This window comes from Lissotriton vulgaris, chromosome 10 (assembly GCF_964263255.1).
Source record: "Lissotriton vulgaris chromosome 10, aLisVul1.2, whole genome shotgun sequence".
NCBI classification, from domain to species: Eukaryota; Metazoa; Chordata; class Amphibia; order Caudata; family Salamandridae; genus Lissotriton; species Lissotriton vulgaris.
In genome coordinates, this window is record NC_141698.1 from 759,064,158 (window position 1) to 759,077,235 (window position 13,078).

At 44.2% G+C, this 13,078-nt stretch overlaps 1 protein-coding gene across 12 annotated transcripts in view; it reads right to left on the reverse strand.

Annotated features, from left to right (window-relative positions):
• The window catches only part of KIAA1217 (KIAA1217 ortholog), a 1,418,769-nt gene that overhangs the window by 79,326 nt on the left and 1,326,365 nt on the right, over positions 1–13,078 (reverse strand). For all 12 annotated transcript variants that reach the window (XM_086941665.1, XM_086941664.1, XM_086941666.1 and 9 more), the window contains one exon: positions 937–1,067. In XM_086941665.1, coding sequence (XP_086797791.1) covers positions 937–1,067 — 131 coding nt within the window. The remainder of the gene's footprint in view (positions 1–936; positions 1,068–13,078) is intronic.

The window sequence follows — 13,078 nt, forward strand, 5'->3', positions numbered from 1 at the left end:
GTTATACTTTGTCTTTGGTGAAAAATACCTGGAATTATGGGTCCATGTGCAAAATTAGGTGCAGTAGCCCCATTCCATATGGGCCTATGAGAGGGATCCAAATGCGCCCACAATAATACAGGGACAAAGTATTGGCCGTTGCAGTTGGTTACTATCATCTTCGGAGATGTTTCAGTGGCGAACGTTGTAGTTTTGTGTTAAGAGATCGCTGTCCAAGTTGGAGGAGGCCATCTTCAATCCCCCCCATCACCCATATAGACACTTGCAGGTGATGTTAATGTCAAGTTGGAAGTTCAAAACACAGTCCCAAATTTCTGAGCTGAGGATGGTCCTTGATCAACACTCCTCTGATGGGTCAGGTGGCCTCATGAGGACTGACTAGGCATGGCGTTGGCCATATTAATGCTGAGGTTAATTCAGCATCACAAGGTTCAGACCACCTTCGTGCCAGTTGTGGCAGGGTAATGAGAGGGTGGCATGGTGAAGGGGAGGGTCGTCAGTAAGAGAGACAGACAGCAAGGACCCACAGCCCCGAGTTACGTAGGATCTGTGACTGCCACCCTGAGTATGGCAGTCTCTTTAATGAACTCTGTGAGGCTGTTCCTGGTGGTGTATGTGTGTGCTGGACAAACTCAAAAGCTACAAAACTCCTCTTGAAGGGCCAGCACTCTTTTCACCATATACACAACATACCCAGAGAACTGCGCCAGGAACAGAGCAAGGTTGCACCAAGTTCAGGTGCTGTCTCAATGCCCATTTCACCGAAGATGTGAATATCTTGATCTCAAAACATGCTTTATGGCGACAGCATCAAAAATTGCTGTGTCGGCATGACAGGCTCCTGGTGGATAGCATTTGATTTTCACTAGTTTTGAGAGTACAAGCAACACCTGGATAAAGAAAACGTCTACATTGATTAAAACAATCCAAACATACCTTTAAGGTTTGCAACTGCTTCCCCGATCTGCCGTAGACTAAAGGCGCCATCCTCAACATCTTTAAGCGTAACGCCTTTGCTAACAGTGGAAGAGTCCTTTTTAAGATCGTCAACAAAGCCTTCCAAGTCACTAAGATAGAAATAAAAGAAAGCAGATAAACGGGTTGTGAATGCTCATGTGTCAGTGTAAACAATTTTGCAACTCTCCACTTCAGCATCATCTTTTATCATCTCCAAAAATGCCCCATTGTTTCCCAGCTAGGTTCACGCTATAAAAATACACATACACCGTAGGAGTCCTTAAAAACACACTGAATACCATAATATTATATTAATCTATCAGTTGAAGTTTAATGGATGCAAATTCCGATGTCCCCACCCAAAGTACTTATAGACGTGCTAAACTAGAAACTTTCACAAAAATCCTGCAGCCTACACCAGTTTCTTCACGTAACCTTACGTAATTCAAGTTGAATACTACATTTTGAATGCACGTTTGCAGTGCACTGCTACATTTCCCCGATGTTCCATGCACTTTCCTAAAAGTTATCGACCACTTGACGGATGTACTGAGCAGCAAATGCCTCTGTGTCTGGCACCTGAAATCTGTTCAAGGCAAGCTTTATTTAAAATAAAATATAACACTTAACTCAAGTAGTAACCATACGGAATTCCATTAATAACTCCTGTCCTTTGTCTAATCAATATCAAAATGTATTTTTACTGAGTTTGGAAGTTAATTTTATGAATACGCAACATAAGTGCTTTCGCAGGCAAATCAATGTTCTCTCATTTGCTTCAGAAATGCATAGATGGATAATAAAATTCTACCCAAGAGAACAATTAAATACAAAAGTAAAGCTACTGTGGATACCAAAATAGTTGTTTTATTATTCTTTTGTTGAAATTGAAATGTTTCAAAAGAGGCAAGACAATTCAAAATTATTAGCACACCTCACCTAACCTTTTTCTGCTATAAAGTCAGAAACACTATCGCTGAAACAAATTAAGGCTCGTATTTATCATGGATTTACTTCGCCTTTGCGGGGCATGAGTGTGAAGCAAAATCTAGAATGATATTTACCAAGCCACACAAAGCCACTATGCGTGGCCCTGCAGGGCTCGGTAAATGAGGAGCCACACAGGGCAGCGCAAGTAACTGCCTTGCGTTACTCTGGCCCAGGGAGCCGTTACATGGGTGGAGCATGGGTGTTCCCAAGCACCCACCCATGGATTCTGAATCATTCCCAGATTTATTATTTGTCGTACACCTGGGAATGCGTCCAAATGCTACATCTCCCCAGGGGAGGCGTACTTAGGAGAAATAACGAATAGTTTCTGACCGGTCGGTGTAGTTTTTCAGCTTGAAGATCTTTCTGGATTCACTATGTTGTGCATTATTCCACAGTCTAGTCGTTGGGTCCTGAATCGTAGTCTTTTCTCTTTTTTTTGTAGCCCAGGTGGGTGTCGACGTCCCACCTTTTGGTGTCCTTCCTGTGACGTCGGCACACTTCCTGCGGAAGCTCCCACCTTTGGGCGCCATCTTCGGATTATTTTTTCTTGTTTTTGTGTTGTGAATCCTTTTGCGATGTTTTCAAGTTCTTCCTTGAAAGTAAATGAATTTCCACTTTGTCCGTTTATATATTGTCCTTGTATTTTCACCTTCCTCTCCTGCCTCATCTTTCTGGCGGAGGTGGGTGGGTTCGCTAGTGAATCCAAAAAGATCTTCAAGCTGCATAACTACACCGACCGATAAGAAACTATTCGTTTTGCAGCGTGAATCTTTCTGGATTCAATATGATGCATAGACTTTGTAGCGGTTTGTTATGTTTGTGGCGGCTGGGTGGAAGATGAGCATTGGTTGTTGAATATATGTTGAAGCACTTTCTGTCCTACTTGTGCTACCTTGTTCATTTGTATATCCACGCAGTAGTGCTTACTGAACATGTGCACTGAAGCCCATGTTGCCGCCAGGCAAATGTCTTGAATGGGTGTGTTAGCCGGGAAGGCTATTGTTGCTCCTTTTTTCATAGTAGAGTGGGGTTGTGCCCCCTCTGTTAGTTCTTGACCTGCCTGCTTGTGGCAGACGTGTATTGTTTGTGCGATCCATCGTGCGATGGTGCCCTTTGTTACTGGTCTACCCAGGAAACTGCTTGCGAAGGACACAAAGAACTGCTTAGTTTTCCTTTGCTCTTTAGTTCTTTCCATGTAATGCATTACTGCCCTTCTAGCGTCCAGAGTGTGCAGTGCCCTCTCTGCGCTTGTGGATGGTTTCTCAAAGATGCTTGGTATTTGTATTGTCTGGTTCATGTGAAACCTTGTCACCACCTTTGGCATAAAGTGTGGGTCCGTTCCCATCACCATCCTGTCGTGTATTTGGATGTAAGGTTCTTGTAGCGTTAGTGCTTGCAGTTTGCTTACCCTGCCTAGCGAGGTGATTGCCACTAGAAAGGCTGTCTTCATTGTGAGCATTTGTAGTGAAGCCTCATGGATTAGTTCTAAAGGCGCCTTCATAAGCTCTGTTAGGACTAAATTAAGGTTCCATGCCGGTGGTGGCATCCTTTTGGGTGGTGCTATCCTTTTAGCCCCTTCCAGGAATCTTTTTACTACTTGTGATGTAAAGAAGCTCTTTCCTGACTCTCCTCTAATGTAGGGTACTATCGCTGCTCAGCGAGGTGGAACTTAGCGAACTTAGGTGGAACTTAGGTTTAATTTTAGCAGGTGTGTTAAATATTTTAGCACCATTGATTCCTTTGTCATCTTCTTGTGCAGTTTTTTCTTGATACATTATTGTGTGAATCTTTTCCATTTTGCCACATAGCACCTCCGTGTGGTAGGTCTCCTTGCCTCTCGTAGTACCCGCAGTGTGCTCTCCGGCAGTTTCAGGTGTGCAAACTCTATGCCTTCAAGAGCCATACCGCTAGGCAGAGGCTCTCTGGCTCTGGGTGGAGTACCTCTCCATTTTGCATGCAGAGTAAGTCCTTTCTTTTCCCGAATTTGTGAGGTGATTCCTGCGCCATCTCCACTATTTGTGAGAACTAGGACTGCCTGGCCCACTGTTTTGCCACCAGAATCAGCGTCATGTTGCTGGTCCTGCATTTGCTGAGTACCCTGTTTATCAGTGGTATCGGGGGGGAAAAGCGTACGCAAATGTTTTTGATCAGCTTATCCATAGGGCATTCCCCTGGGATTGTTCCCCTGGTTGCCTTGTTTCGAATTATCAGCATTTTGCATTCTGGTGTGTTGCAAATAGGTCTATTGTTGGAGTCCCCCACTTCTTGAATAGCCTTTGTGTTTCTTGTGCATTGAGCTCCCACTCGTGGGATGCCGATGTCTGTTTGATGAGCCAGTCTGCCTCCACGTTGTCCTTCCCTGGTAGGTGCGTGGCCAGGAGATCTATTTTGAGTGGGATGGCCCATCTCCATATGTCCTGCACTAGGTTGGATAGTGCGACTGATTGTGTTCCTCCCTGTTTGTTGATGTAGAACATCGTTGTGGTGTTGTCAGTTTGTATCAACACTCTCTGCCCGTACAGTTGTTTCTGGAAGGCTTTTAGGGCGAGGAACATGGTCTTTAGTTCCAGGTATTTGATGTGCTTGTTCGCAACAATTGGGGTCCACAGGCCCTGCACCTTGAGTTGGTTCATGTGTGCTCCCCATCCCTTCTGGGATGCATCTGTGGTGATGATCACTATTGGGTTTTGTGGTGTTAAAGGATTCCCCTTTGTTATGTTCTCCTTGTTCCACCACGCTATCTCCTATTGCACTGCGTGCGTTACAACCACTAGTTCTTCCCAACTCCCTGTAGCTTGTGACCATTGTTGTTGCAGCCATTCCTGGAATGGTCTCATGTGTAGCTGTATATTGGGGACTAGGTGTATGCAGGACGCCATCATCCCCATGATCTTGCTCGCTGTCCTCACTGTTAAAGCTCGCCCCTTCTGGTACTGACGTGTCTCCTTCAGCAGGGCAAGTGTTCTCTTGTCGCTGGGGAACACTTTGCTCTGTATGGTGTTGATCTGAGCGCCTAAGAAGATCATCACTTGTTCTGGTTCCATTGTGGATTTCCCCCAGTGTATTGAGAATCCCAGTTCTGTTAGGGTTTTTGTGACCCGCTGTTCATGTTCTTTACATTGTTTGTAGGAGCTTGCTTTTATGAGACAGTCGCGAGGTAGAGGTATACATGGATCCCTTCCCTCCTTAGGTGCGCTACCACGGCTGCGAGGCACTTGGTGAAGACCCTTGGTGCGGATTTTAGTCCGAAGGCCAGGGCAATGAACTGATGGTGTGCTTTGTCGATGGCAAATCTCAGTAGATTTTTGTGCTGCCTGTTCATGGGAATGTGTAGGTAGGCGCCTTTTAGGTCTATGGTGGACATAAAGTCTCAGTCCCTTATCTGAGGAATTACTTCTTGTAGAGATGTCATCTGTTTAAGAAACGTAGGTCCAGGATGGGTCTTAACGTTTCGCCCATCTTTGGTACGAGGAAGTAGTTTGAGTACACTCCTTTGTTTCTTTCTTTGAATGGTACTGTTTCTATGGCTTCTTTGCGGAGGAGTTCTTGTGCTTCCTCAATGAGTAGCGCTAGTTCTTTTCCTGAGCGCGCTTTTCTTTTTGGATTCTTGTTTGGCAGTTTCTTTTCCAGTTCTATGCAGTATCCAAACTGTATGATGTTCAGTATTCATTTGTCTGTAGTTATTTTCTTCCATCCCTGGAAGAAGTGTTTTAGTCTGCCTCCTACTAGTTTTACATGTTTGTTGATTTTTAGTCCGCGTAACCCTTTTTTGTTGACTTTGTTGTGTCCCTTCTATAGAAGTGTCATGTGGGTGGGCACGCTTGGTGGTGCGGAGTCACTTTGAGGTGGGTTGCTGGCCCCCTCTTCTTGTTTGCCCTCGTCCATTCACCCTCCCGCGAAAGGACTGGCCCCGAGGCTGGTATTGCCAGGTTTGTTTTTGCTGGCCCTGCTGTGCTTGATTGTCGCCCTGGTAGCCCTGCTGGATTGTCTGATGTGACGTTCCCAGCTGGTTTGCCACTCTTAAGTCTGGCCTCCATGTCGGTGTACCTCTTCTCATTCCTTTGAATTGCAAGGCCCCCATGGACCTTGCAGTTTCATTTTCCTTTTTGAGTTGGGTGAGTTGCCCATCCACTGGTGCTCCGAAAAGGGTTTCTCCATTGAAGGGGGTGTTCAGAATGTTTTTCTGTACTTCCAGCTTGAAGCCTGAGATCCTCAGCCAGGCATGCCTTCTCTCTCCATTCATCATGAGCCTGCTGGATGTGTCTGCTGCATCCAGGGCTGATTTCAGGCATGAGTTTGCTATATTCTTGCCTTCCTCCACCAGTACGTATGTCTGTTGAGTAGGGCATTAGAGTTGGCAATGCGCCAGTGTACTGCTGCATTCCTCTCTATTTCCCTTCCAGTAAGGTATATCCTCTTACTCTCTTTGTCTGGTGGTGGGCCTGAGTTTGTGGGAACGTTGGCCCTTTTTCTGGCTGTTGCTGCAATGATGGAGTCCGCTGTGACGGATCCCTGGATGTAGGTAGGATCCTTAGAGGAGTGTTTGTATTTCTTATCTGTCCTAGGTGTGACAGACCTGCAGCTTGCTGGTTATTTGAATGCCTCACTCCCCTGGTCAAGGACACTTGGTAGCAGGGGGGAGGAATTGACTCCTGGTTTGAGTGGGGAGCAGGGTCTCTAAAAGGAAGCAGGCTTTTGGTTTTTCTTCCTCCAGTTTCACTCCATAAGCTGTTGCCGCGTTCCTGATGACCATGTTGTAGATACCAATGTCATCTGGCGGCAAAGGCCTCGAAGTGTATGTCTCCACGGTCTCTTCCTCGCTTTCGGCATCAATGTCTTGCCTATCCAGGTCCTGCGCCACCGAGGATGCCAAGTCCAAACTTGTGTGCTGGTCTTCCTCACCTTCCTTGTCATAGTATAGGCCCTCTTCCTCTTGGTGTTCTTGGGGTTCTGGAGTTTTCGGCATCAAACTAATCTTTGTCCTCGACCTCGACGATCGTCGTTGCCGGCTTCAACGGGATGGTGAACCTCTTCATCCGCTCGTCGAATTCTCTTTTTCTTTGCAGGATGTTATTCATTTCGACCTCGAGCCTTCTCTTTTTTCTTTCCATCTTGGCAGCCTGTTCGGCGCGAGTGTTTTGGACGACCTCTTTGACGTAGACGTCGAAGTCGCCTTCGGGTCCTTTTCTTTCGGCGTCGAGCGCGCCTTTTCGGGGACGTGCTTGGACGACCTAGGTTTTTCTTGGGTTTTCGCCATCTGGGAGTCCTTTTCGAAGAATCCGCTGGGCTGTTTGTCCTTGGATGCAGCTGGGGCTGTCAACTTTCGGCGCTAGTGCTCTTTTCGTGGACTTAGACTCTGTTTTTCGAGAGTCCGACTTAGGCTTACAAGAGTCTGTCGGGGCTTTAGGGGTCGACGTCTCTCCTACCTCTTTTGATGTTTTCTTATCAGTCTCTACGACCGTGAAGTCATCTGCTTCTTCGGCGATGTTGTCCTCTACCTCACTGAAGAGGCCCAAGTCTCAAAGCAATGGAGGTTGACCTTGTCCTTGCATGCTGTAGTTGGCTCTCCTCTGCCTCTCTCTCAACTGGAGGGTCTTCAGGGTGAAGACGGAGCAGGCGTTGCAATCCTTGCTCTCGTGGTAGACCGGCAGGCAGAGGTTGCAAACCGGTTGCTGCTCCTTCTGCGCGTATTTGTGGTGGCAATTGCGGCAGAATTTGTACGGGGTCTTGTCAATTCCTGCGCTCAGGGGGCACCCGGTGTGAGCATTCTCTGTTGGATGTCGAAGTCTTCGATGTTCTACTCCTTCTTCGTCGTCCCGGCTCAGTGGTCTTGTTTCTGGAAGTATTCTCCAAACTTTTTCGGTAGATTTCAGTCTTTTCCTACTTCTTTTCTCCAAAAACTCTGGAACCTCTCGGTGACGATCCAGACGCAACGGCAGAAAAAAGAATCTGAAGATGGCGCCCAAAGGTAGGAGCTTCCGCAGGAAGTGTGCCGAAGTCACAGGAAGGACACCAAAAGGTGGGACGTCGACGCCCACCTGGGCTATGAAAACAAACAAAAAAAAGGGAAAAAGACTACGATTCCGGACCCAACCACTAGACCGTGGAATAATGTACAGCATAGTGACTCCAGAAAGATTCACGCTGCAAAACTATTTCTCTTAATTTTTTCTTCTTTTTATGCGTGCTGCATTCTGCAGCACACACAGACAGAGGAAAATGTCGCAGAGGATTGTTTTTGTGCAGGAAGGTGACACTCCCTCCACAAAAAACAATCCTGTGAACAATGCAGGTACATGGGGCCTGCGTTGGTGCTAGGCAGCACGTTATGTGCCAGCGCAGGCACAGAGCAGGGTTGCACTGCATATTGTTAAATACGGCACATTCTTGTCCTCTCCATTTTACACAGTACAGCAAGGTGGCTTGCTGCGTTGTGTGAAAATGTGATAAATATGCCCTCTCTTTTCTGTTACATATCCAAATGGTACTCTTTAGTTGAACCTTAATAAAATGTATAAGCATGCTACACATTTATGCATTATACCAAGGACAGGTATTTTCTAGATGTATGAAGCTTAGAATTGTCCCCATAAACCCCATAAACAAGCATTGGCCTAGTCAACAGAGCTGAAAGTTTTGATTGCAAGCAAACACCACAACAATAAAAAGTAAAGAAAAGAGATGCGATCTAAAGATGGCCACCTTATTATAATAAAAAACATATTAACCACTTTATACAATTTTAATATAACAGTACAGGTGCTTCCTAGTTTTCTGATTTAGAAACCCTTTCCAGTTTTAATGCACATCACAGGAAAATATGAGTCTTAGTGGTGCAAAAAAAAGGTTAACGTTGCATTACTGTAACTTGAAGATTTAGTTGAAACACAAAAAGAAGACTTAAAAAAAGAGTAAAGAATAGAAAGAAAAACGCATTAGCAAAGTAAAGTAATTGCCCCATCTGTTCTGACATTAAAGTGCACAAGTATTCAGGCAAAATCCTGACACTCCCAGTTCCAGAGAGTCAGTGGCTGAAGTGGGCTGGCCTGGAGCTTTATGCTGTATGCTGTAGTGGGAGGTATCATGCTGTGACTAAAAGTTGAACAGACCAATGAATGAAGACGGCTGATCCAAAGCTCCTCTGTGTATGTATATAGGAATGCATTGTTTTATGGGGGTTCTAGGCCAGACATAGAAAATTGAATCTATCTCTAGCTGTAAAACTCACTCTTCACAATATTGCTAGTCCAGTTGATCCATTAACCCAGTCATTAACATCTCTATGGCTATCACCTCAACATTTCAAATGATTAATTACAAACCACCATAACAGCTTGTCGACTCTACTTTCTTGCCAGATGGATGATATTTTAATAGTTAAATGCTGAATCAAATATGTATTTGCTTGTGGACTATTATTTAACAAATATTACCCTAAACATTAGTTTTCCTATTAATGATTTTTTTGTGAGATTTTATTTAGATTACAAATATTTCAAGTAGCCTAGTACTGTGTTGCTATGTCTTGCTTGACTGCACAGAAGCATTCTAATAATTAGCACTCCGTCATTAATCGCAATACCCTGTATATTCTCTGGCCTTAACCCAAAGGATAAAGATTCCCAGATCTTCCACGAAGGGAAATCCTATCACCGTCCTTATAATACTGAATATTTATTTCCAAGAAGTGAGCAGTATTGGGCAATTCCACCATTTATGTATGTTGTCACCTGGTTCCTCACACTAATGCCAACAATGTTCATCTACCTGCGGGATCATATTGTGTAGTGTACATGGTGTTCTGCCCCAATGAACCATTATCTTACAAAGAGTTTTTCTATTTTGTACGCTGTGTGCCGTTTGAGTTGTTTTGACATAAATTATGCAAGTGTTCTAAAGGAATATGCCTGGCTAGGGCTATATCACAAGCTTTTATGTCTGACCAATGTGGAGTTTTGCCCTTAGTTATCAATGCTTTATATACATTTGGGATTATACCTTTTGTGGTAACATAGGCTATAAATAGATTCTCAAACGTTGTCAGGTCTTCAGTCATATGAGGGATAGAACCCGGTGTTAAACTGAATAGAAGGTAATGTTTTAATCTCAGGACTTTTGGAGATGTTATCCCAAATATCAAATAAGGTATTTGCTATTTCTGAGACAAAAGCTAGCGTGTTCTGGTCTAACCTTTTGGCTATTCAAATGAGGACCCACAGAGATCTTCCTATTACCATCCTGAACATATGAACCCAATAATTTTCTGATTCTTGAACGGGCTAGTGAAAGGTTGATTTCACTTGTCTCAATGTTGGGAAGTTCTGGTCCTCCCACCAGTTTGGACACATTAGAATATTCCTTAATACTCTAGAATTCCTACCCCCACCCCTTCACCCACGTAAGAGTCTCTTATTTTCTGGATGTTCTAGCCAGGATTTAAAAATGAGTTGCCATCTTTCAATATCTGTTTTAATGTTCATAAATACCGTGGGATAGTGTGACTTAAATGCCCTTGCATGTTAGGAGTAATGTTCATGCCCAAATATTTAATCTTGAACTTCATCCACCTGAATAGCATCATTGTGGAGCGTATATCTCTTGCGTGTTGGGTGAAGCCCATGCTCAACATTTTAGATTTATCCAAGTTGACTTTGCATCCATATATTGAGCAATATGCTTTCAGTACAGAGGCAAATGCAAAAAGTGTCGGTTTCACCGCAAAGGCGGAGGAGCGTCGCTCCACTGAACCAAAGGAAAAATAATGATAATAACTATAGTTACTATGATTTTAGTTTTCCTATTTCATCCGTTGCTCTCAGGGCGGGCTGGCCAGAGCAGGGGGAGGAGTGGTTTACACTTCCTAAGTGCACATGACTACTTGGCCGGGACTCTTGGGCCGGCCAAACAGTCTTACGCACCTTGTCATCTTCCCCACCAGGCTCTAGGCTGCATTACACAGCCTGGTTAGGAACATGCAAAGCCTTTCATCCCTCGTCTGACCGCTGAACCACAGTGCTCAGACCAATCGCAACACTGCATTGCAGCATTGTGATTGGCTCTGTGGAGCTTTGGAGCCTGGATGCTTCCTGACTGCAGGAAGAGAAGGACAATGACAGAGGAGAGGTGGCGGCCGGCCGTTACAGGTGGTTTATTTTGTCGTCTCTGCCCCCTCCTCCCTCACCCACCCCACCACTGGGTCCGGTAGCAGTGGTTACTGTTTCAGTATATCTAGTAATATTGTGATCAAATCCTCTCGATCAGTCAATATTAACAGAATGTAATCTGCAAAGCGATGCATCTTGTGTATTATTCTCTAAAGGGTGTTCTTCTTAATGCAGCAGGATATCCAATCATCTGGCCAAAATGGTAATGTATAGGCAAAGCAAGCAACAAGGGTGAGAAAACCCACCTCATTCCCTCTTTGACGTTGAAATGAAGATGTGTTGTCTCCATCTATAAGGATTGAAGAAGAGGGGTTTGTATAATTAGCCCACATGTATTTTTGCGTTATGGGGCCTATTTATTTCTTAACGAGAACCTGTTTAAAAAATGACCAGTTGAACCAGTCAAGTGACTTTTCGGAATCAAGGGCTAGGATTACCACAAGATCTTCAGCCAGATTTATCAATATATGAAGCAGTGCAACGTAGCAAGACAACTGGCTGTGTTTCTTCAAATCGAGAGGGAAGGAATGCATAATATTTACCCCAGGATGGTGCATCACTGCTCTCTATATTGGCACATTATGTGCTGCCAAGCACCAACACGGGTATCCTTGCGCCATGGTACAAGGGTGCCTGTGTTGCAGGCAGGATTGTTTTTGAATAAAAAGGTACACCTTCCTGCACAAAAACAATCCTTAGAAGCTTTTTCCTCTTTCTAAGTGTGTTGCATTCTGCAGCAACTTACAGAAAGGAAACAACAAGGAGGAATAAAGATATTTCTCCACATTATGCCTCTATCAGTAAGGAGTGCAATTTTGACACATTTCCAGGTTTACTACTCTTAGTAAATGTTTGTCTGCCCGAGAATGAACCCCTTGTTCTGGGTCAATGAGGGTGGGTGATAAAGGTTCATGCCCAGATTTACAAAGATTTTGCGTCAGGGTAGCGTCACTTTTTTCATGCAACCCAATGAAAAATCCATTTTGGTATTTACAGAGCCTTGCAAATATTAATTTTTGTGGCTGTGTATCAGGTGGGTGTTTCATGATTGATGCATGAGCATTCCCTTGTATCCACCCATGCATTCTGCCACAAATTTATATTTACAAAGAGATGTGGATATGGGTTTGCGCCAAAATGGAGCACCTCCCTGGGGATGGATTGATGAGAAGAAATATGTTCATTTCTCCTTGTTATTACCTTTTTGCATGGGGGCTGCAAAAGACTCCAAGGATAGCTTTTGTGCAGTAAGGTACCCTTTCCTGCACAAAAACTATCCTGACCATAACGCCGATACCCTTGCAGGCTTTGGATAGTGCTTTTAGCGTAGTTGTAGACTTCCCAACCACCGAGGTGCGTGCCATGTGAGTGCGCCTGTTGAATTCTGGTGAGGGTACCTAGTTAAAATCTCCCTTCTATGCTAATTCTCCCTTCTGATGGTCTCCTTCTAATTGTAGTCCTTTCTGGTGAAATTTGTCCTGTTTTTACTTTAGAGCTTATTCGGCCTCCAATGTTATGCGTTTATTTCCCTATTTTACATAGGATTACTATGTATCTCCCATCACCACTTCTTTTTTAGCGTATGTCATAACAATATGCAGCTCTTTATAAAGCGCTGTTACAATGCCATATTTATTTATTTATTTATTTATTTAAAGTTTTATATAGCGCGAACAAGATCTTTGCAGATATCAGAGCGCTTTACAGAAACAGTAGGTAGGATAAACAAGACTCTTAAATCAATATGAGATTCCGTAGACAGTGAGTTGCAAAAATAGGGTATCAATCATACAAGAGTATACAGAGTAATAACAATCAAGAAACAATAATATGGAAACAGTACAATGTCTAAACGGATAAGATTATAGCACCCCAGAGGGTGAATAAACACAGTGTTGAAGGCATAGCAGTAGTCAGTAGTGGGTGCATTGCAGGTTATTGAGGCACTCAAGTCCTAGTGTACA